The sequence below is a fragment of the Grammomys surdaster genome, unplaced genomic scaffold (assembly GCF_004785775.1).
Source record: "Grammomys surdaster isolate TR1022 unplaced genomic scaffold, NIH_TR_1.0 97, whole genome shotgun sequence".
Lineage (NCBI taxonomy): Eukaryota > Metazoa > Chordata > Mammalia > Rodentia > Muridae > Grammomys > Grammomys surdaster.
Window position 1 is genome coordinate 8,371,307 of NW_021604576.1, and position 21,743 is coordinate 8,393,049.

Here is a 21,743-nt window from a genome sequence, read left to right on the forward strand (position 1 = left end):
TTCCTTCCTTCCTCCCTCCCTCCCTCCCTCCCTCCCTCCCTCCCTCCCTCTCTCCCTCTCTCTCTCCCTCCCTTCCTTCCTTCCTTCTTTCTCCCTCCTCCTCCTGGCATGGTAGATGATTTTTTTTGTCTTTGCTCAAATTAATTTAAAAAATTATATTTTCTTGGAAAATTGTTCACTATATTTTTCCTCAAGTTTCAAATGTAATTATATTGGAAAATATTCTCTAGAGGTTATTTAAAAAATTTTTTAACATTTATTTATTTTTAATTTTGAAATTTATTTTAGTATGATATTAAGCTTCCTTTTATTATATAAGATATCTAGTACTTCCAAACAAATAATTATACACAAATACCAAACAAATTCTAAATCCAAATAATTACTTTTGCGTTTATATATTATTTCTCTTCAGTTTTTGTTTTCATTTCCTTTGAAATTTTGCCTTCTACATTTATTTGGTCTTGACATTCTTTCTCCAAATTCATAGTTTGGCTTTTTAATCTGTTTGTTTTTATTGTTTTAAATTTATTTAAATATTTAAGTGTGAAATTACTTCTGAACATTGGGAACTATCTTCAATTCTGATATGCAGTGTTTTTATTTTATATGTAGTGTTGAAGTATACCATGTAGTGTAACTTGGGCATTTGTTTTTTTAACAGAGAATTCTGTGTCATTTTCACAGTAAAACCTATTTCAGGGGCTGGAGAGATGGCTCAGTGTTTTAGAGCAGTGACTGCTCTTGCAGGGCCAAAGTTTTGTTCCCAGGTCACACGTCAACCTGTTTACAAAGATCTGTAACTCTAGCTCCAGGGGATCCAGTGCCCTCTTCTGGATTCCTTAAGTACCTGCTCATACACATACATCTTGTACACAGACATGTATAAATATAATAAATCTTTTTTAAAAGTTTATCTCAGGCAGTAGAGTTGTGTTTTGTTTTTCATGTGTATAGTCTCATGTGTTGGGGCATGTACGCTTTTGGATGGAGGACCAAGGTTGGCTTTGGCATCTTCCTTAATAGTTCCCCATGCTGTATGTCAAAGCAGTGTCTCCGCTAGTCTAGCTAGGCAGCATACTCAGATGGTTCTCTCTCCACACTTTTTACACTCTGAATTCCTGTCTGCACTGCTTGCACATTGGGGTCACAGGCAGGCACCCACACCCATGCTGGCTTTATTGGAGGCAGGGTTTCTGGAGATTGAATTTTCCGATCCTCCTGCTTCAGTGGCAAATATGTTACCTACTGAGTACCCACCCATCTACCTTTTAGACATTAGTTTCATATAGTAAAACCTTTAACCAATACATAGAAAAATCTTTTCAAAGATTATATTTTTTTTCTTCCACCCTATGTAACAATGTTACACTTGACAAAAATATATCTTAATTAGAGGCACAACTTATGTAAAGGCTAATAATTTGTTGACTTAAATAAGTATTTATTGTTGGAATACATAGTTTATTCTGAGACTTGCCTAACAAGTAAAAACAAGGGCTATGAGTGTGGTGGCATGTTTGAGCCCCAGCTTCAGAGCTCAGCAGTACACATGTGCGTGCGCGCACACACACACAGGTGTAAGAATATAAACCTTGTAACTTGCTGCAAGCAGCTGAAGATACAGTCATTATTGACAACACTAAGTGTAATGATCACCATAATTGTGATTTGGGAAATTCTTGACTGATGTTAGTTGATAGTCTGGATTTTAGAGTCCCTGTGTGTATGCACTTTTTTTTTTGAGAGCCTGCAGTGACTAATTTGATAGTGTCTTATATATTAATGTTTCTTCATGGACAAAAAGTTTCATGTGATCTTTTGTTTCCTTCTTTTTTTTGTCTTGACAAGGAATGACAATTTAGAGAGGAGAAGAAGGAGAGAGAAAGAGATACTCTAAACCTGAAGAAAAGCTGAGTTGGGCTACTTGCTTTTGTAAAATGTTTTAAATATGAGAGGAAACCTAAACAGAAAGCTAACTTTTATCTATGAAAATCTGTCATTAGGGAAGCGTAGAGGTTTTTTCCTTTTTTTCCTTTGTTTTTGCTTTTGAATTTATTTTAGAAGCAAGGTCTTTCTCTGTTAGTGACTCCAGACGGCCTACCTCACAGTCCTGCCCCTGCCTCCAAATGCTGAGATTACAGGCCTGCATTACCATGCATAGGTAGAAGGTTGGTTCCTTTGTGGAATTGTACAACTGAAAGATTAGATTACACTTAATATTTCTAAATGTGTATATGTTAGATAAGTCTCAGTCTTACAAAAAAATTCAAAACAATAAAACTACATATCCTAACAATAAATACCCATTTAAGATTTAAATATTTTACTTTAAGGAGCAGAGATCAGTAGTGTACCTTGCTATTTGAAAGTGCTTTGTTGTGAATGAGATCTTCCTGAACCTTCACTAGGTTCTAACATCTTTGTTTTACAGAGGATACAAGCTAGCATTCTAAAAGCATTCAACAACCCAACAACCAAGACTGCTGACGATGAAACTAGAAAAAAAGTCAAAGGTATGTTGACTCTGTTAAAAAATTATATCATAGAGCAATTTTTTAAGGCTTCTTCCTCCTTCCAAGACTCAGGGAACATCACAGTTGGTGGGGGAAGGATCTAAGAACCAGAGAAGGGGTAGAGTGTTGGAGAACACGCTCCTCTGCACATGGCCTGCCCTCACACTCAGGAACTCCCAGCAGCTATGCTTTTCCAGCGCCTGAACAAAACTGTCCTGAGGAGGGCAGGGATCATAAAGCCTAGCCTTACTGAGTGTATTGATGCCGTTAGTGGTTGCTAGAGGAAGGAGACGGCCGTGTGTCTGTAAATAACCTACCTGTACCCATTCTCCTGTAGAGGAAGAAGGGATCAGTAGGAGGGAGTGGGGGTACAAAAGGGTTATGGGGATAAATATGATGTAAGGCATGTATGAAAATGTAATGAAACCCTGTTATTATATAACATGAATATATGCTAATTACCTAAAACCGGTTCTTTACAGAGGAGCATCTGAGCACATGGACTAATCTCTAAAGTAGTAACCCTAAGAGGAGAGTGCATCTCCCCAGGCTCTGACTTCATGATGCAGGGGAGCAGAGGCACTGCCCAGTGATGTATCTTCCCTTTCCACAGTATTAGAGATGAAGCTGGGCTTCGTGACTATATCTGCAGTATTCCTACAGCTCCTCTATTCAGGACATTAGGAATGTATGAGCTGTTGATATCAGAGCTGTAGAGTGAACTTGTCTGGGTGATTGTAAATGCACGTTAGAATATATTACTTTAGTATTACATTGGGTTTTACAAATACAGTGTTGTGTAGTGTTTTAAAGTGTGTGTGTGTGTGTGTGTGTGTGTGTGTGTGAGAGAGAGAGAGAGAAAGAGAGAGAGAGAAAGAGAGAGAGAGAGTGTGTGTTGTAAAGATAGTATTATGTAGTGTTTGAGTCTTGTGACCAGTGACTGAGGAGACAAATCCTACAGGAAATAGCCCTACATTGCTTAGTATGTGAGACAGCGCTGTGTGTTTAAGATGAAAGTGTTACCTGTTTTACTTATTGAAAAAAACAGTGTCAGCTGCAAAATACCTTGATTTTTCTTTGAGCCCTTGTCCTGTACAGGCTTCTTAATCAAGTTCTTAAGAATCCTTGCTAACTTGAGTCTCTCAGTTGTAAGAGTTAGAAACATGTACAGAAGCGTATCTTTTAGGTTGAGAAGACTAAAACTTTGTTACATTGTGATTAGGATTCAGTTCATCCCAAGTTTTGAGAGACTTCTACATTCTAGCAAGAGTGTCTCTGTTTCAGTGTTTCAGTAAGGGTCACGTGAGTGTGGCTTCACAGGCGCTCCTCAAGAATGGATTTGTGACTAGAGCCCTGTGCTGTACTACAGGGTGGAGGGCAGCTTTAATTATTTAGTTACTGGGCAGTGTGGGCAGTGTGGGCAGTGTGGGCAGGTGCTTGGATACAGTGGAAAGGGTCATATCCTTCTTGGTTAAAGGGAGGCAAGAAATCTCTAGGACTGGGCACAGAGGCAGATGGATCTCTAGTAAGTCTGAGAGCAGCCTGTTTTGAGTGACAAGGCTATGCAGTTGAGAACCTGACTCCCCCAAATTAAGGGGCTAGAGATGCTCAGTGCTTAAGAGCATTTCTTGCTCTTCCAGAGGACCCACGTTCAGTTCCCAGTGTCCACAGAGGTGGCTCACAGCCATCTGTAATTCCAGGTCCAGAGGATCCAACACCTTCTGACATTCATGTATATGGTATTTATGTAAAGGCAAGCAAAACACTCATACATTAAATAAATCTAAAACTAAAAGTTAAAAAGGGTGTACTCTCTAGAGAAAAAGAACAGGGAGATACTTGCTCAGTGTTGTGATAAACTAAACTAGAAGCCAGAGATGCTTGCAGAGTACCTGTCTGGGCCTGTGAAGGACTTGAAAAACTCCAATCACCAACAGGGCCTGGCTTTATGGATAAGGAAACTGATGAGTGGTGACAAAGACCAGGTGAGGAGACAGGACTCAAAGTGTTGCTTCTAGAAGGTGCTACTTTGATGCTTTGTGTTTCAGAAGGATGTTTGATTGATAGATAGCACATTATGTTAGCATAGAAATGGGTATCAACAGTTTTCCTATGAAGTCATACTTGAAAATTTGAAAATGCTGACTCAGAATCCGTCTGCAAAAAAAGAATGCACTGTGGTAGAAAGAACGTGTAACATTATATGTGTGCTTGTTTTTTTTTTGTTGTTTGTTTGTTTGGTTGGTTGGTTTTTCAAGATAGGGTTTCTCTGTATAGCCTTGGCTGTCCTATAACTCACTCTGTAGACCAGAGTAGCCTCTAACTCAGAGATCCACTTGCCTTTGCCTCTCAAATGCTGGGATTAAAGGAGTGAGCCACCACCACCTGGCTGCAATTTGTTTGTTTGTTTGTTTTGATTTTTTGTTTTTTGAGATAGGGTTTCTCTGTGTAGCCCTGGCTGTCCTGGGACTCACTCTGTAGACCAGGCTGACCTCGAACTCAGAAATCTACCTGCCTCTGCCTCCCAAGTGCTGGGATTAAAGGCATATGCCACCACTGCCTGGCTTGCAATTTTTTTTAATCGAGCTAATATCACATGTATAGATTGACACATTCGTACATGGGATCTTCTAAGGGAGACTTTGAGAATTATTGAAAGCAATGGCCTCCCTTGGGAGGTGAGCTGCAGCACTTTCATATTAGATGAGGAGGTGATGTACCTAAGATTTTTGTTGATGTACCTAAGATTTTTTATTCTTAAATGGCTTTGAATTTTTTCCTTTTTTTTTTTTATTTTTTTTTACAATTTCACATGTACACTTTTCATACTGACCATCATCACCTCCCACTTCCTGTCACCTCTGCCTGATCCCCTCCTCCACACTCCCCAGACATAGATTTCTCATCTTTGAGAAACAAGTGCTAGCCAGTAGTTCAAAGGTAAAGGGTAAGGCCTCATATGAGCTCCTTGACTATGATAATGCTGGTCCTCTGTGGGCCTAATGCAGTAACTACAGTTGATGAGTTATGGTTACAATAGTTGTATCACATACAGAGAATGACATTTGGTAGCCCTTACCTCTGTCTTCTGGCTCTTAGATATTTCCTCTCTCCTCTTCTGCAGTCTTCCCTGCCTTAGTGGGAGTTGTGTAAGTGACTCATTTAGGGTTGGGCCCACACTGTCTGTTTATTTTCTGCATCCTGGGACAGCCATGAATGTGCGCTCACCACTGTCTATTGTAAGGAGGGGCTTCTCTTATTTAAGCTGGGAGACACTTGTCTATAGAAAGCAGTTGGCTGCTATGTCTAGTTCACCACCAGAAACATGTTGCACACATGAGTCTAGTTATGCTCCTACACCCCATACCTACATTGTTTACCAGGCTTACAATATCAGGCGTGGGTTCACCACTTCTGGAAAAGGTTTTAAGCCCACTTCAGAGGGCAGTTACATTACCTAATTTTATCTAGACAGAATGCCTGTAAGCTCCAAAGGTGTTGCAGGCTCACTGTTTAAGAGACCTAATAATAGCAGCACACCTTGCCTTCTTCAGGCTTTTGCTACAGTCAGCCAACATGAGAAAAGCCAGTGTGATTAAGCAAGGCTTGTTGAGATATTGTAGTTTGAGTTTATATCCTGTGACATCCAAGTCTCACTCTTAGTGTATATTTTGTCTTGAAATACTGTTAGTATGAGGACATCATTGTAAAGGACAGTATAAGATGTCCTTTATATTTTATTTCTACCTTTCATTTTTGTAATATTATGCTGTCCTTCATGATTGGAATTTATAAATAGGTGCTCTAGCACTCTGTTGTAGTTACAGTTGGGCATAGTGGTGCACACCTTTAATTGCAGCACTTGGGAGGCAAAGGCAGGTGGATCTCTGAGGCCAGCCTTGTCTATATAGTGTGTTCCAGGACAAACAGAGCTCTATAGTGAGACCCGTCTCCCAAGGAGGTGAATGGGGCATATCTTCTCAGTGTGTGCCTTGTTAGTCTGTGTTGCAATGCTGCCATCTAGTGCATGTATAGAGCAACAACAGTGGGTTTCTTTCCATTGCTGTCTTTTTGTACATTTTTTTCTTAAGGAAACACAGTATTTCTTAATAGTTACTATAAAATGTCTATTGGTATTAAACTATGCTTCTCTGTTATTTAGTGCTTTGGATAATGCATTTTAATAGTTTTCAACAAAGACAGAGGTTTGCAAAGGATAGATTTTAAAAGCCAGATGAACAGTTTTGTTAATATACTTTCTGTATATGGTGCATGCCTTTAATTCCAGCACTTGGGAGTCAGGGGCAGGCAGATCTCTGTGAGTCTGAGGCCTGTGTGTATGTGAACTAACATAACTACACATAGAGCATGTTGTTTGGTCAATTTTTCTCCAACACTGATTATTTTAAAGCCAACCGTTAGCACAGTTTCCTTTGGTCTGTAAGGACTTCATAAATCAAGTGATTTCAACTTTTAAAGTAATCATCAAGCACGTGTGTGTATGCTTACACTAATTGCCCAGGCTGAGTTCTCATTCTGTGTTTCACAGACCGTCTTTTACACCGCCTTTCATTGCTGTGGTTCTGGAATCTTTAGCTTCAAAAACAGTTGTTTTCCCTGTTCTGTCCATCTTTAGATTAGATACAGAGACGTCAAAAAAATTAATAGGAGCAGCTTGGGTGTAGTGTGAGTTAGTAGTTATTGCTATCTTTTCTTTACTTCTTAAAAATAATTTGGACTGGCAAGATGACTCAGCAAGAAAAGGTGTATGCTGACAACCCTGACAACCTGAATTCAATTCCTGGAACCTACATGGTGTTAATTCTTAAAGATTATGGAACCCAATAGTTATAATTCCTCTACAAAATTGTAAAGGAGAAAGATGTAACATGATATATTAAAACACATTATTGGATGTGATACAGAAGCTATATTTTTTTCCAAATGACTTCTGAATAGAAGCATGTCACTGTTGGATCAGTGATTGTTCTGTGAATTTTTTAATTTAAAGAAATGTATTTTCTAACAGCCTATGGGAAGGAAGGAGTGAAGATGAACTTCATCGACCGGATCTTTATTGGTGAACTAACTAGCACAGTCATGTGTGAAGAATGTGCCAATGTATGTACCTAGAATTCACTTCACTACAATCACATTGTTTTGTTGTGTTGCTTTATTTCTCAGGTATCACAGTGGTTATCAGAAGAAACCTCTGTGAAACAAGTAACGAACATAGTGCCGTGTCCTAAAATGTGAGGACAGAAGAAGACTATCACGTTTTATTTAGGTTTTTGGTTTTGTTTGTGGTTACATGATGTATAAAAGGGATGTGTGCATGTGTGTATATACTCTTGATTTAATCTTTGATTTAGTACTTGTTTTAATGCCATCTTTAACAACATAAAACATGCACCCATTATTACAGATTTTTCAACTGCTTGCTAAGAAATATTTCTGAAGATGTGGTTGAGTACAATAAGTTAAACTTGTATCAGATTTTAATAAAGAACTAAAAATGTCCAGTTTTTCTGCCATCTCTAGTTTTAGAAAAGAAGATTTTTTTAAAGATTTATTTATTTATCTTATGCATATGAAGTACACGGTAGCTGTCTTCAGACACACCAGAAGAAGGCAAAGATCCCATTGCAAATGGTTGTGAGCCACCATGTGGTTGCTGGGAATTGAACTCAGGTCCTCTGGAAGAGCAGTCAGTGCTCTTAACCACTGAGCCATCTCTCCAGCTCGAAAACAAGGATTATTGTATATCCTCTTGCTTATGACACTGAAAGATAAAATGTGACCATCACTATTACTAAAATTTACACAATGTCGTGCGCAGACACTGATTTCTCTTTTATACCAGTATCTTCTAAAACAGATTATCCTAAGAATCGGCCAGACATATGTCAGACTCTTTATTCTTAACACTTCATACAGTATTTTAACTTGAGATTTTAAGTCATCTGAGATGTTTGATTTATTTTGCTCTTTAACAGCAGTATGTATCTTTGCTAGAATTCTAACCAAACCTCTCAATCTTATTTTTCTTTTTAAGATCTCTACCATGAAGGATCCCTTCATTGATATTTCACTTCCCATCATAGAAGAAAGGGTAAGGAGAAGAAATCACAAAACTTGTAGAGAGCATGCGTGCATTCAATTATTTAAACATCTCTTGGGTTTATCTCTCACAGAGTCATGGTTTACACAGAATTAGGTTTGTGTGGTGTGTTTGATTTCAGGTTTGTGTATGTGAGCATCAAAGTACATACATTTTCTTATTCTCCAGGATTAAATCTTTTAGCCCTGTATTTTGAAATTAAGAAAGTTACCCTTTTAAACGGGATGGAGAGATGGGTCAGTAGTTAAGAGCACTGGCTGATTTTCCAGAGGACCTTGGTTCAGTTCCAACCATCCTCATGGCTTGTGAGTTCATAACTGTAACTCCAGTTCCAGTTCTAGTTCCAGGGTATCCAGCACCCTCTTCTGGCCTCCATGGGCACTGTATGCAAGTGGCACACAACATACATGCTGTCCAAACACCCATACTAATAATAGAATTTTAAAACTATATTTTTAATAAAGAAAATTACCTTTATATATTTCTAGTAAGTTACAGATGTTGAAAAGAATTTATTTGCTGAAAATGTTTTATGTTATATGTGGCATAGGTTTCAAAACCTGTACTTTTGGGAAAAATGAATAAATGCAGAAGTTTACAGGAAACAGACCAAGAGCATAACAAAGGCACCGTTACTGTAGAAAACGCCCACCAACCCAGAGCTGCCAAGAAGCATTCCTCACCTAAAGATAAGGCAAGTCAAGGTGTGGGGGGTTGGATATGTTTTTAATATTTGTATCGTGAAAGATCTTAAGCATGTTCACAGAGAGAGTCACCAAATATGGTCCTTTTTTCAGTAGTTTCCTGTATAGAAAAATAGTTCATCTGCTCTTGAGTTTCCATGGCTCTTACAAGTTCTCTCTCCATTACTCCCTCTCTGATGAAAGCTAGAGGGCAAATTTAGCTTTGACTGATTACTTAATTTTCAGCAAGATGACTTCTAGCCGGGTATGACGGCACAGACCTGTATTTCTAGAGCTCCAGCGGCTGCAGCAGAAGGATCCCAACTTAAGCATCGAAGCACTTCTGGTCCAGGCTGGACTACAGTAGCAAGATCTGTCTCTGAAACTCTAAACAAAATGGAGGACATGGTGCTGGGGGGGCACACAGTGCAGGGAGCACAGGAGGGAGGGGGTTACTGACTTTTAAGTGGTAATATCTATTAAGTAGGGGCGTGCAGTTTTTAATGTCTCTCCAGATCACCAGCTATTGAAGCATTTTATACATACAGTATTTTTCTAGAGACATATTTGGTTGTTTTTATTCTAGTAAAATAGAAATCAATCTGAATTTGTATTTTATTTAAGAAGAATGCCTTTTATATGAAATATTTTGAAATAACTCAGCAAACAGGCTCATGAAATTGAAGCTACTCTGTTAGAAGTCTTACAAGTGTCAAAACTACAAAAGACAGCGTGGGTTTTTTTTTTTTTTTTTTGACTAGCTTATTAGTTATCTGTCCATCTGGTTGTCTGGTTGCTGGTTGTTTGTTTTTTTTTCCCCTGAGTCTTGTTGTATTATAACTGTAGCCTGGAACACAGGATGGCCTGGAATGCACTAAGTAGCTCGGGCTGGCCTGGAACTTACAGCAGTCTTCAAGCTTCTCCCTTCCAAGTGCTAGGATTACTTGTGTAGAAGGTTTGCCGCCTTCTAACAGTGGAGACCAGAGTGCCTTGGTTGGAACCTCCTGTGGATGGGAAACAATGAAGGCATTTCAGGTTTTGATGGGCTTTTAAAGTATTTGCTAGTAAAATATGATTGTAATAACTTTTCCTTAGCTTGTGGTGTTTTTGTTTTGTTTTGTTGAGACAAAGTAGCTCTCTATATAGTCCTGGCTGTCTCGGAACTTGTTACGTAGATTAGGGTGGCCTTAAACCCACTGAGATCTTCCTTCCTCTCTGCCTCCCAAATGCTAGGATTAAAGGCATGCGCCACCACCGCCCGGCTTTATTTAACTTTAAAGTGATAATGGGGAATTCTGTGAATTGGCCACAAGAATTTTAATAATGTGTTGCTTAAATATCTGAGGAAATAGTGTCTGCACAGTACTAGTTGGGCACCGAGAGTGTTCGAGTAATGCTGATCTTTAGATATTTCATTAGATATGTAGACATGAGCTCCATAGTATTATAACTTGGCCTCGTATCTCAACCCCCTCCTCCTCCTCCTCCTCTTCCTCCTGCTCTTCCTCTTCCTCCTCCTCTCCTTCCTCCTTTTCCTCCTCTTTCTCTTCCTCTTCCTCCTCCTCTTCCTCTTCCTCCTCCTCTTCTTCCTCCTCCTCCTCTTCCTCCTCCTCCTCCTCTTCCTCCACTTTCTTCTCTTCCTCCTCTTCCTCTTCTTCTTCTCTTTGAGACAGGGTTTCTCTGGATGTCTTGGAACTCACTCTGTAGACCAGGTTGGCCTCAAACTCAGAGATCTACCTGTCTACCTGTCTCTGCTCCCCATCCCCACACCCCAAGGGCTGGATTAAAGGCATGCACCACCACTAACCAGCCTTGAACACATTCTTTATAGAATTTCTTTTCATGTGATGATATGTTACTTTTATTGCTGTTTTTTTAGTTCTTGGGAGAACAAAAGAGTCTGCATATGTTTACAAAGTCAGAAACACACCATTCTCATAGCGACTTTTATTTTGTGTGTATGAGTGTTTTGTCTGCATGTATGTCTGTGTACGACATGCGTGCCTGGTGCCCTTGGAGGCCAGAAAAGGGCATCAGAGACCCTGGAACTGGAGTGATAGATGGTTGTGAGCCACCATAGGGATGTTGAGAACTGAACTTAGGTCCTCTGTGCAAACAACAAGTGTTTCTAACTGCTGAACCATTTCTTCAGCCCCAGCCTTTAGTGTTTTTCCGTTTGTTTGCTTGTTTGTTGTTGTTGTTTTGTTTATTCGTTTATTGAGCAGGCTCTCACTATGTAGCTCAGACTGAACTCAAATTTTTTCTCCTCTTCCATATCACCACCTTGGCTGCCACTCATTGAGAATTTTGAGAAAATTCAAGGAAGAAATACATTTCCTCTTTAGACATTTTCATTTGTTCTGTTTTTAAGGTTTAAGATGGACATCCCCCTCACACTTAGTGTGTTCAACAGAAACTCATCGAATATCTTAAAATATGTGAAGTTTAAGTACTGATCCGATAGCTAATTGCTGACCCTTTTACTATATTGTCCTACAGTTACCTCACTATGATGGTACAGATTTTCAGAGGGAAAATGATGGTGAAGTGTCAGGTTAAAGAAGAAATTAACCTGCCATAATAAGTAGAGGCTTATCGCTGGTGAGACAGTAGAAGATTGGCTCTTGTAAGACTGTTTTTAACATAACCAGTGAAAGTACACAGTAAATGGAACTTCTTGCCTGGGGAATTGCATGGGATCCAGAGTCATTACTACAGTGGTCAGAGAGAAATGCAGGAGAGAAGGATACTGTGTCTGCCCTCTGGCTTTCTTGCTCTCACTCCTCTCTCTTTCCCACACTGTGTGGCACTTGCAGTCAGCCCAGTGGCTCTCAGACATGAAATCTATCATACTGATCTCCACTGTTGTGTACCTTCTCCCCACACTGTCTTTTCCAGCAGGACTTCCAGAGCTTCTGTCTCCTCTTTGCCTAGGGGGCCTTTGAGCCAGGTGTGCCTCTACTGGGAATATCCTCTTCTGCTGAGTATCTGAAGATTCCTCCAGTCCCCTTAACCTCAGATAGTTCATATATTAGTTCATATGTTTTCCCTATAATAACAGGAATTCTTACCAACATTTGAGTTCTTGACCATGTTGTGCTCACTATTTCCAATTCTTTACACCAATTATATTATGTCAAGATTTAAACTAAGAAATATGCCTAACAGGTGGATCTTTAGGTTCAGCCTAGTCTACAGATCAAGTTTCAGGACAGCCAGGGCTACACAGAGAAACCCTGTCTCAAAAAAACAAAAAACAACAAAAAAAAACTAAATAAAAATGAAAAACAAAAACAAACAAGAAACAAAAACAAAACAAGAGAAGAAATATGCCTAAGACGTTAGTGATTACAGGTGCAGAAACAGAGACTTAAGTAGGTTAAGTAAGGAATGTGGGTTTTTTCCCCTTTGTTTATTGCTTCCTTGCTTATTGTGAGGCAAGGCCTCACTGTGTCCACCTGACTCTGCCTTCCAAGTCCTGGGATGAAAGGTATTCACTATTGCATAGGTCAAGAATGTGGTCTTATCTGTGTATACCTATTCCCATTGACATCTGCTGCTTTTCTTTTTTTCGTATTTTATGTGTATGGGTGTTTTTGCCTGTATGTGTGTGTATGTACTACACATGTGTGTGCCTGGTACCTGTGGAGGCCAGAAGAAGGCATCATGCTCCCTGGAACTGGGGTTACAGAAGGTTGTGAGCTGCCATGTGGGTGCTGGGAATTGAACCCAGTGCTCTTAACTGATGACACATTAAGTCATGACACTTGCTTTAGTCAGAAAATGGGAACTGGGTTGTCCTTTTGGCTGCTGTATCTCTAGAACCTTGTCAGTACTTGTACCTGGATGGTTTTTAAGGAGACCAGTGTAATCATTCTCATGGTTACTGCTAAATAATAGCTAACAGTATTTAAAGCTGCTAACTGGGCTGCTATGTGCTCTGCCTTACTTGGCCATCAAGACAATTCACTGGGGTGGTCACTTCTGTCTTGGAGGTGAGGAAATTAGAATCCTTCGATGTTGAATAATTTATCTAGTGACACTGCTAGTTAGTGACAGGACCGGAAGCCAAGCAGCCTAGTACTGGGAGCTTGCCCTTGCCTTCCGTCCTTGACTACTTCTAGGAACAATAAAGATTTCCTCTATGCAATTTTGTTACTCTTTCAAGATAACCTTAGTGATGTTTGGACTCTATTTATGTTACAAGCTTAATATTAATGTTTTTAGTTAGTTAAATTTGTATGGGCTAGACATGGTGGCATGTCTTTAATCCTGGCATGAAGGATGCAGAGGCAGGCAAATCTGAGTTTAAGGCCAGCTTAATCTACATAATAACTTCCAGGCTAGCCAGAGCTACAAAGTGAAACTCTATCTCAAAAAAAAAAAATTATGACCGTCAAGGTTAGGAATGTGAACTTTGCTTTTCATTAGGAGTAGGATTTCAAAAATTGCTAAAGCTCGGGCTGAGAGAATCGCTCAGTTGTGGAGCTCTTGCTTGGCGTGAACTCTTGGGTTTAGTCCCTAAAACGGTAAACCACAGATAACACAAAGTCAGTAAGCCTAAAGCTGGCTAGATCAGAAGTTAGTCTACTTAGTCACCTGTTTATTAATACAGAACCTGAAGTTCAAAACATTGTTTTATAAACTCACAGGGGAAGTGGGATTTTTTTGTTCGTTTTGATCTTTTGAGGCAGGGTCTTTACATAGCCCTGTCTGTCCTGTATCTCACTTCCATAGACCAGGTTGGACTCAAATTCACAGAAATCTCCCTGCCTCTTCCTCTTAAATGCTGGGAGTAAAGGCATGTGCCACCATGCCCAGCTCAACTTGGTGGATGTTATCCTGAAGTTCATAGTTTATTACCCGTTTGTCATGTGTTCTTTATGAGACCAAACACACAGTGATAGAGATGAATGTCTTTTTTGTATATGATAGATTTAAGTCTCCCTCATAGCCCTGTTCTGTAGAAGTTCTGTTCCCTTCCTTACAGGTAGCCACTGTTGTTAGACCCCCAGGTAACAGCTTATCTTTAAATTAGAGCAAGTTGATTCTCATTTAGGTAGATTTTGAAATGGATGTCAGAGAAGTATTTATTGAAAAATTGTGGTCAGTTAAATAGGACTTTAGTGGCATTTGTTTCCGATAAGATCACAAGATTCTTTTCTCTGAAAAATATTGTCAACTTACAGAATCAACTAAGTCATGACAGAAAACATTTAAGAAAATGCCCATCTGAAGAAGAGAAAACTCTTGTTACATACCCGAAGAATGAAAACCTGGAAGCCAGCCTGTTTGCCAGCACCGTTAGCACCGAGGCATCGCTGAACGAAAGCCCCACTGATGGCAGTGAGAGAGACACCAGCCTAGAAAGCAGCGTGGATGCCGACAGTGAAGCTTCTGAACCTGAGAACGCTTCCAGGCAGTCTGTGCTACTTGGGTCCAGTGGTGATTCCTGCGGGCACGGGGAGCAGCACCCGCACCTCCCGCTGGCAAGTGACTTTTCACACACCAAGGAGACGCACAGTGGCGATGAGGAAATGGCGGAAGCGATTGCTGAACTTCATTTGAGCGGCACTGTAACCGGAAATAGAGATTTTAACAGGGAAAAACAGCCACTGAATGTCACCAATAATTTGTGTTTTTCAGAGGGAAAACATATGAGGCTTCACAGTGCCCAAAATGCTTTTCAGACTCTTTCTCAGAGTTACGTAACTACTTCGAAAGAATGCTCAGTTCAGTCCTGTCTCTACCAGTTCACATCCATGGAGTTATTAATGGGCAACAATAAGCTGCTCTGTGAAGACTGTACTGAAAAGAAACGGAAGTGCCAAAAAGAAACCAGTTCTGCAGGTAAACATCTCGCTTGCCTGCTTTCTGTGTTACTGATGGATTGAAGGTGACTAGTGGTTGATAGCTCCTTAATGTGTGACCCCAAGTCTCTGGGTGCCTTGAGCCTTTTGGCATAGGCCTTGTCTTACTTGGGGCTCTGAATTCAGGACCCTGGCTGGGCAGAGTCGATTCCCAGGAGAAGCTGAAGTAAGTGAAGAGCAAGAAGTACACTTCTCTGTCTTGAAACCATAAACCCATGTAATCAAATCTGAGGGATCTATCTATTTAAAACCGTTCTGAAATACCCCTAAAACTTACGGTTAAGTCACTAGTAGGATTTGAGATTACTGGCCTCCACAAACCCCCTCTATTTCATGTAAGTCCAGTATATGTATTTGAAGTCCTTAAACATATTCATGCCATGAATCTAGTGCTTGCTTGATTAGAGAAAGATACGAATTCTCACCTGATTAATTTTTACTAGCATTAGTGAATGCAAGGAATATTCTTGGTGGCTGCATTGTTGCTTGGGATGCAGAGAGGGCTTAGTAGATAAAATTATGCTGAAACAGACATGAAGACCTGAGCTCTAATCCCAGCGCCTGTGTAAAAGCCAAGTGCAATAGCACATGCCTGAAAGCCTAGTGTGTTTGAAGGAAAGGCAGATGCACCTTGTGGTCTACAAAATGAATTCCAATACAGCCTGGGCTCCATGGTGAGGCCCTGTCATAAAAACAAAACAAACAAAAAACCAAGTTGGAAAAGTAGTTATGAAAACTGCCCACTGTCAAGTTCTGGCTCCCAGATGCGTATGCACATGTGTATTACCCCCCAACACACACACATATACAAAACACATATATACCTGCCCCCCAAACATTAAAAACATTTTCTTTAATATTTTTAAAGTGGTTAAGTAGGTGTAGTGAGTCACACTTTTAGTCATGGCACATGGGAGGCAAAAGTAGGCAGATCTGGAGTTTGAGATCAAGCCTGGTCTGTAGAGTGAGTTCTAGGATAGCCAGGGCTACACAGAGGAATCTTGATTCTCCCCCCCCTCAAAAAAAACCCAAAACACGATGGAATAGTGTATAAATAGATTTTATATAAGTGCCTACCATGTTATAAGTAATATGTTCAATGGAATTTTACAAGTAAATTTGTTGTATTGTATGCAGAAAAGAAAACAGGAGGAGTTTATACTAATGCCAGGAAGCAACTACTCATATCTGCCGTTCCAGCTATCCTAATCCTTCATCTCAAGAGATTCCACCAGGTAAGAGTCCACTTAGCAACACTGTGATCAGCTTCATGACATGTTCGTAGAGTCCTCAGTCCTCTGAGAAACTTTTAAGCATTAGAAAGTATTTCCTGGAATTAAAAAAATTATGTGAGATTTCTTGTACTGGGCAAGGGGGGGGGAAGCTTGACTAGCATTGAAAGATTTAAGTGGTAGGAACCTAAGTGATGTCTCTAAGTGGTGTGTGGTCACAAGTATGTCTTAATGGAGACTAAATGTTACTAAGAATTACAAGGAGCAAAAAGGCAAAGCCCACACAGCTTCTGTGGTGTTTGAGCTGGCAGTGCTGACTAGGGACTAAGCAATGGAAGGAGGGAGGCCCCACACCCTCAAGACCAGAGAGAGGCAACGCAGATGTTTTCAGTGTTAAAGAAGAGATGGCCTTTCTGTAACTATTTATGATTATAACCCTGTATCTTGTTCAGTGGGGTTTTGTTTTTCTTTTTGGTGTTTGGTTTGAACTAAGGGTATTCTGTTTGCTAGGCAGGTGCTCTGCCACTGACATCTCTTGCTCTGCTTTTTTTTTTTTTTTCTCTCTTTTAAATTTGAGACAGGGTCTTGGGAGGTTGCTCAAGCTGGCCTAGAATTTTCTGCATAGCCTGGGAAGGCCTTGACATTGTAATCTTGCTCAGGCCTCCTAAGCAGCTGGATTAAAGACCATTGCTAAAGACCTGTGTCACCATCCCTGACTGTTTTTTTTTTTTAATAACTTTTCTATTTCTCTTGAAGAAGAAATAAATATAGATCCCTTTTTTAAAAGATTTTTTTGTTTGTTTTATACTTTAAAATAAAATTAGTAATTGAGGGCTAGGAAAATAGCTCATAGCTCAGTTGATAAAGTGGTTAGTAAAGCAGTTGGGGGTAGGCAGGGGAATCATTGTGAGTTCAAGTACAGCCAGAGGTACATAGTGAGACCTTAAACAACAGCAACAAAACCCAAACCAAACAAATATAAAAGCTCATGATTCTCCATAACCAATTTTATGGTGGAGAGATGTGGTTTCTCATCTCATCTGGATATCTGGTGAAAGTACATCTCCACCGACTACGGACAAGGGACAAGGAAGGACATGCCAGATGTAGAAACTACTTTGTTTTTTATTTGGTACTTGTGTTCTTGTTATGAACAACTCAAACAAACAAAAACGACAACTTACGTACTTTAAGGGAATTATTTACAAATACTTCAGTCCCTTCTCTTTCCGAAGCTGAATGTAACCTCAAAGGTTTGTTCCCAAGGGTTGCAAATGATGGAGAAAGTTCCTAAGTAACATCTAACTTTATTTCTTAGTATCTCTCAAGTCATGTTTTCCTATAGTAACTTTAGAGCTATATTCTGGAATACAACACTTAAAAGCAAACTTCAAACACAACACTTAAAAGCAAACCTCAAACTGAATAGAGATCTTTGTAATAGACATACCAAATGACTGAATTTGTAACTATGCAAACAACTCAGATAAGAAAAGTGTTGGCTCCAGTTGAAGAGTGTAGAGCACCTGAAGAGGAAATACAAATTCAAGTAAACTACAAAATAGGCCCATCTTTTCAAGCAAATTCAATATAAAAATGAGATTTCTTTTTGTAACTGTGCAATTTAGCAAGGATACAGAATTGTTTGGAGCTAAAGGAAGACCTAGACATGCACATGTGCCAATCGTGGGTGTTTGCATTAGTAACACTGCCTAGAAAGTCAGTCAGTGATGTTGTGAATGAACAACAATCAATCTCACTGCTAAGAACTTGCTACACTGACATAGAGATATACCCAGCAGAGCCATTTCTCTTGCAGATTAAACTAGGTGGAGGATTTAACATCTAGTGTAAAGGGCATCTGATTTATGTTTTAATGACTAGGGGAGAGTCATTCTGTTAAAAGAAAAACAAAGGGCAAATGACTACATACATAATGCTAGATACTTTCTTAGAAGTATCCCCTAGAAAAAGATTCATCCTCTAGGCCTTTATAGAAGCTTTTCTACTGTGGAGTAGTTTCTACACAATCTCAGTGTGACTGGGGAGAACAGTCTGAATAATCTCATTGCTGGTATTGGATACTTATAAAGGTCACCTGATGAAATAGAAGGCAAAGAAATTGAATATAGGTTGGACAGTCGTTTCTGTATATGATCTTGTCATTTCATGTCAACTCTCATGTGAATCTTCATGATCATCTGGGGCCTGGGGAGATGGCTTAGCTGATAAAGAGCTTGATGTATAAGCAGAAGCACCTGAGATTGGTCCTAGGATATTTGTTAAAAACAAAAATAAAAAAACTGGTTATGGTTTATGCTTGAAATGTCACATGAGGGGAGGCAGCCACAAGGGTGATCAGCCAGCAGTCTAATTGGAGAGTTGTAGGCCAGTAATAGACTCAGTCTCAGGAAGCAAAACGATAATACCTGTGGAATAACATCCAAACAATGACACCAGAAGTTGTCCCCTAGCCTCCATATATACATGGACATCCCCAATACATGCACACATGTCTACACACGTGAACAAGTGCACCCACATGAAGGAGCACATACACATGTACACAGATCATTTGGGCAATATTAGTTAATTGTGACTAAAATGTTTTATAAAGAAAACTCAGATCAAATGTGGGGACTACAGTGAAATTATGTGATTGGTATGCAGTGATATCAAGAAGGCCCTGCATGAAAAGATGGCACCTGATTTGTCTATGTATACCATTTACATTTAAGTATCTTCTCACTCCATCAGAGTGCGTGCACTTCTAACAGTGAATCTGTTTACATTTTTTTAAGTTTTATTTTTATTACTGTGTGTGTGTGTGTGTGTGTGTGTGTGTGTGTGTGTGTAGGTGAGAGGACAACTTTTGAGATTTGGTTTTCTTCCACCATGGGGTTTAGGTATCAAGCTTGGGTCTTTAGGCTTGCACAATAAGTACCTCTCCCTGCTGAACCATCCTGCCAGCCCTCAGTTAATATTTATTACCATCACATGATGGAGAACATACATTTTTTTTCAAGGTTCTCTCTGGAAAGTAAAAAGAGAAAAATAAGTAGAATTTTCTTAAGATGAGAAAAAATCATTTGACTGATGTATGTATACTGTTTACTTTTATTGAAAAAACTTTGAAGTGCTCAAAGTCTTTCATACTTAGTGAATATCATTGAATTTAGAAATGAGGAGTACTTAGTAAGATCTCTTTGTATCCATTTTCTGTTGTGACCTAGATGAGGTTGCCTACATTCAAGTTCATTTTTAACAAGTCATTGAGTTAGATATCCTTAAACCTTTGTTGAGTACATTTCCATGACAGTATGTGCCAGTGGATTAGCTTTTAGCACATTAAATTTATTTTTTCCATTAATTGTTGTAAAATCCACAGAGGAGGTAATTGATCTATGAAAATTTAAATCTATGAAAATGTCTTTTGCCAGGCAGTGGTGGCGCATGCCTTTAATCCCAGCACTTGGGAGGCAGAGGCAGGTGGATTTCTGAGTTCGAGACCAGCCTGGTCTACAGAGTGAATTCCAGGACAGCCAGGACTACACAGAGAAACCCTGTCTCGGAAAAACCTAAAAAAAAAAAAAAAAGTCTTTTAAAATTCTTCTTTTGCTTTTAATTAACATATACTTTAAACGTAATTTGTACTAATTTTTTTATTTTGTCTTTTTAAGGCTGGCTTGAGTCTTCGTAAAGTAAACAGACATGTAGACTTTCCACTTACCCTTGACTTAGCTCCGTTCTGTGCTGCTACCTGTAAGGTATGAGATATTAAAAGATTTAATTAATTTGCAAGTGATATGCCTAAAAGCATACTGTTTGTTGTTTATTAGATAATACTTTTGTTTTAGTTTAAATAAGCTTCTCTTCTTGAATGAGTAATTGTGGCATACTAATACATCAGATGGGACTTTTGTTCTTTGGAAGATGAGTAAGGTGTTAGGCATGGATCCCAACTATCAAAGCTGCCTGTTAGTTATTAGCAGATGATATGTTGGCTTTGTACCGTCCTGTTCCTCTGAGTGAGCCAAATAATATAGTTTTAGCATTTGTGAAGGTCTGTATCTTTTGCAAATAAACACACTACTGAGTCATTTTTTATGCCGTTTCACAAGTACTGATAGTCATGTAGTTGTCAGCTGAATACTATAGGTCTAAATTGCTAATACCTTACTAACAAGGTTCATAATTGCTTGCAAATACTCGCATGTAAGACTTGTGCAGGTAAAATTGATGGACATTTTATTGAGGAAGCTAGATTTAGGAAAATGAGTCTCATACTCATGATTATTGACCTAAAGTCCAGTTTTGTGGTGTCATAGTTACTTACTGAACTGAATCTAATACACTAAGTAAGTGCATTTTTTGGTGAATATAATTTATTTGATGTGGAATACCAGCTCTGTCAGTTACTAGTATTCAATACTAACATTCATTATTCTTAGGAGTAACAGATAATTCAGCAAATAAGGAGGTTTTGTAAGCCGTGTTTAGTTTTTTAAGAACAATGTGTTTTTGAAAGTGCCTATTCTAGAGAATTTCTAACATACTTAAAAGTAGGCAGAACAATGCAGTGAACTTCCATCGTCCATTCCTACAATCTCAGGTCTGTGGTAAGTCTTGTCCCCTCCTCCCGTCCACATGCTTGTCTACGTTGTCCTCTCTAACTGCTTTGAAGAAAGTATCATTTCATGATAGATATCTAAAAACAATAAGGAATTCTGTGTTCCTCTTCTGTTTTTGTTTTGTGTTTTTCTGTTGAGATAAGATCTTGCCCAGACTGGTCCTGAACTCATGAACTCTCAGCTGCAGCCACTCAAGTGCTGGCATTATAGGCTTGTACTGCCCTAAACACCATGTACTCTCTTCTGCAGATTGCTCTTTTGGTGGGTGGAGGTGGCAATTGAACTCAAGACATCACACATGTACTGAGCTTACACATGCACATTCACACAGACACCTCTTCTCCATTTTAACCCAACCACAATGTCACTTAATATATCCTTTATACATTTAGTGTTCATATTAACTGTTGTCATATGCATATGATTTTTAAAGTGAATTAGCATTCAATTCATTTTAAAGATCAATACAATAATTAAAATGAATTAATATACAAGCAAATCAATGATGCTTATACTATTTTAATGTCTGATTGCTTCTTCCTTCTTTTGGGATCTTTCTTGTATTTTGCCGTGATGTAGAATTTGACGATAATCCCTTTGTCATCACTGTTCTCTGTGTGAGGCAGTTCTAAGTAGAGAGGACTGGGTACATTTGGGTTTGGTAGTCCCCCTCTTGGTTGTGGCTTTGTA

The 21,743-nt window shown here is 39.2% G+C and overlaps 1 protein-coding gene across 1 annotated transcript in view; it reads left to right on the forward strand.

The window, feature by feature from the left end:
• Positions 1-21,743, forward strand: part of Usp45 (ubiquitin specific peptidase 45) — a 57,615-nt gene that overhangs the window by 30,514 nt on the left and 5,358 nt on the right. The window contains exons 9-15 of the mRNA XM_028780346.1: positions 2,435-2,516; positions 7,546-7,637; positions 8,572-8,628; positions 9,188-9,331; positions 14,510-15,170; positions 16,328-16,425; positions 20,103-20,189. Of these exons, the coding sequence (XP_028636179.1) occupies positions 2,435-2,516; positions 7,546-7,637; positions 8,572-8,628; positions 9,188-9,331; positions 14,510-15,170; positions 16,328-16,425; positions 20,103-20,189 (1,221 nt within the window). The remainder of the gene's footprint in view (positions 1-2,434; positions 2,517-7,545; positions 7,638-8,571; positions 8,629-9,187; positions 9,332-14,509; positions 15,171-16,327; positions 16,426-20,102; positions 20,190-21,743) is intronic.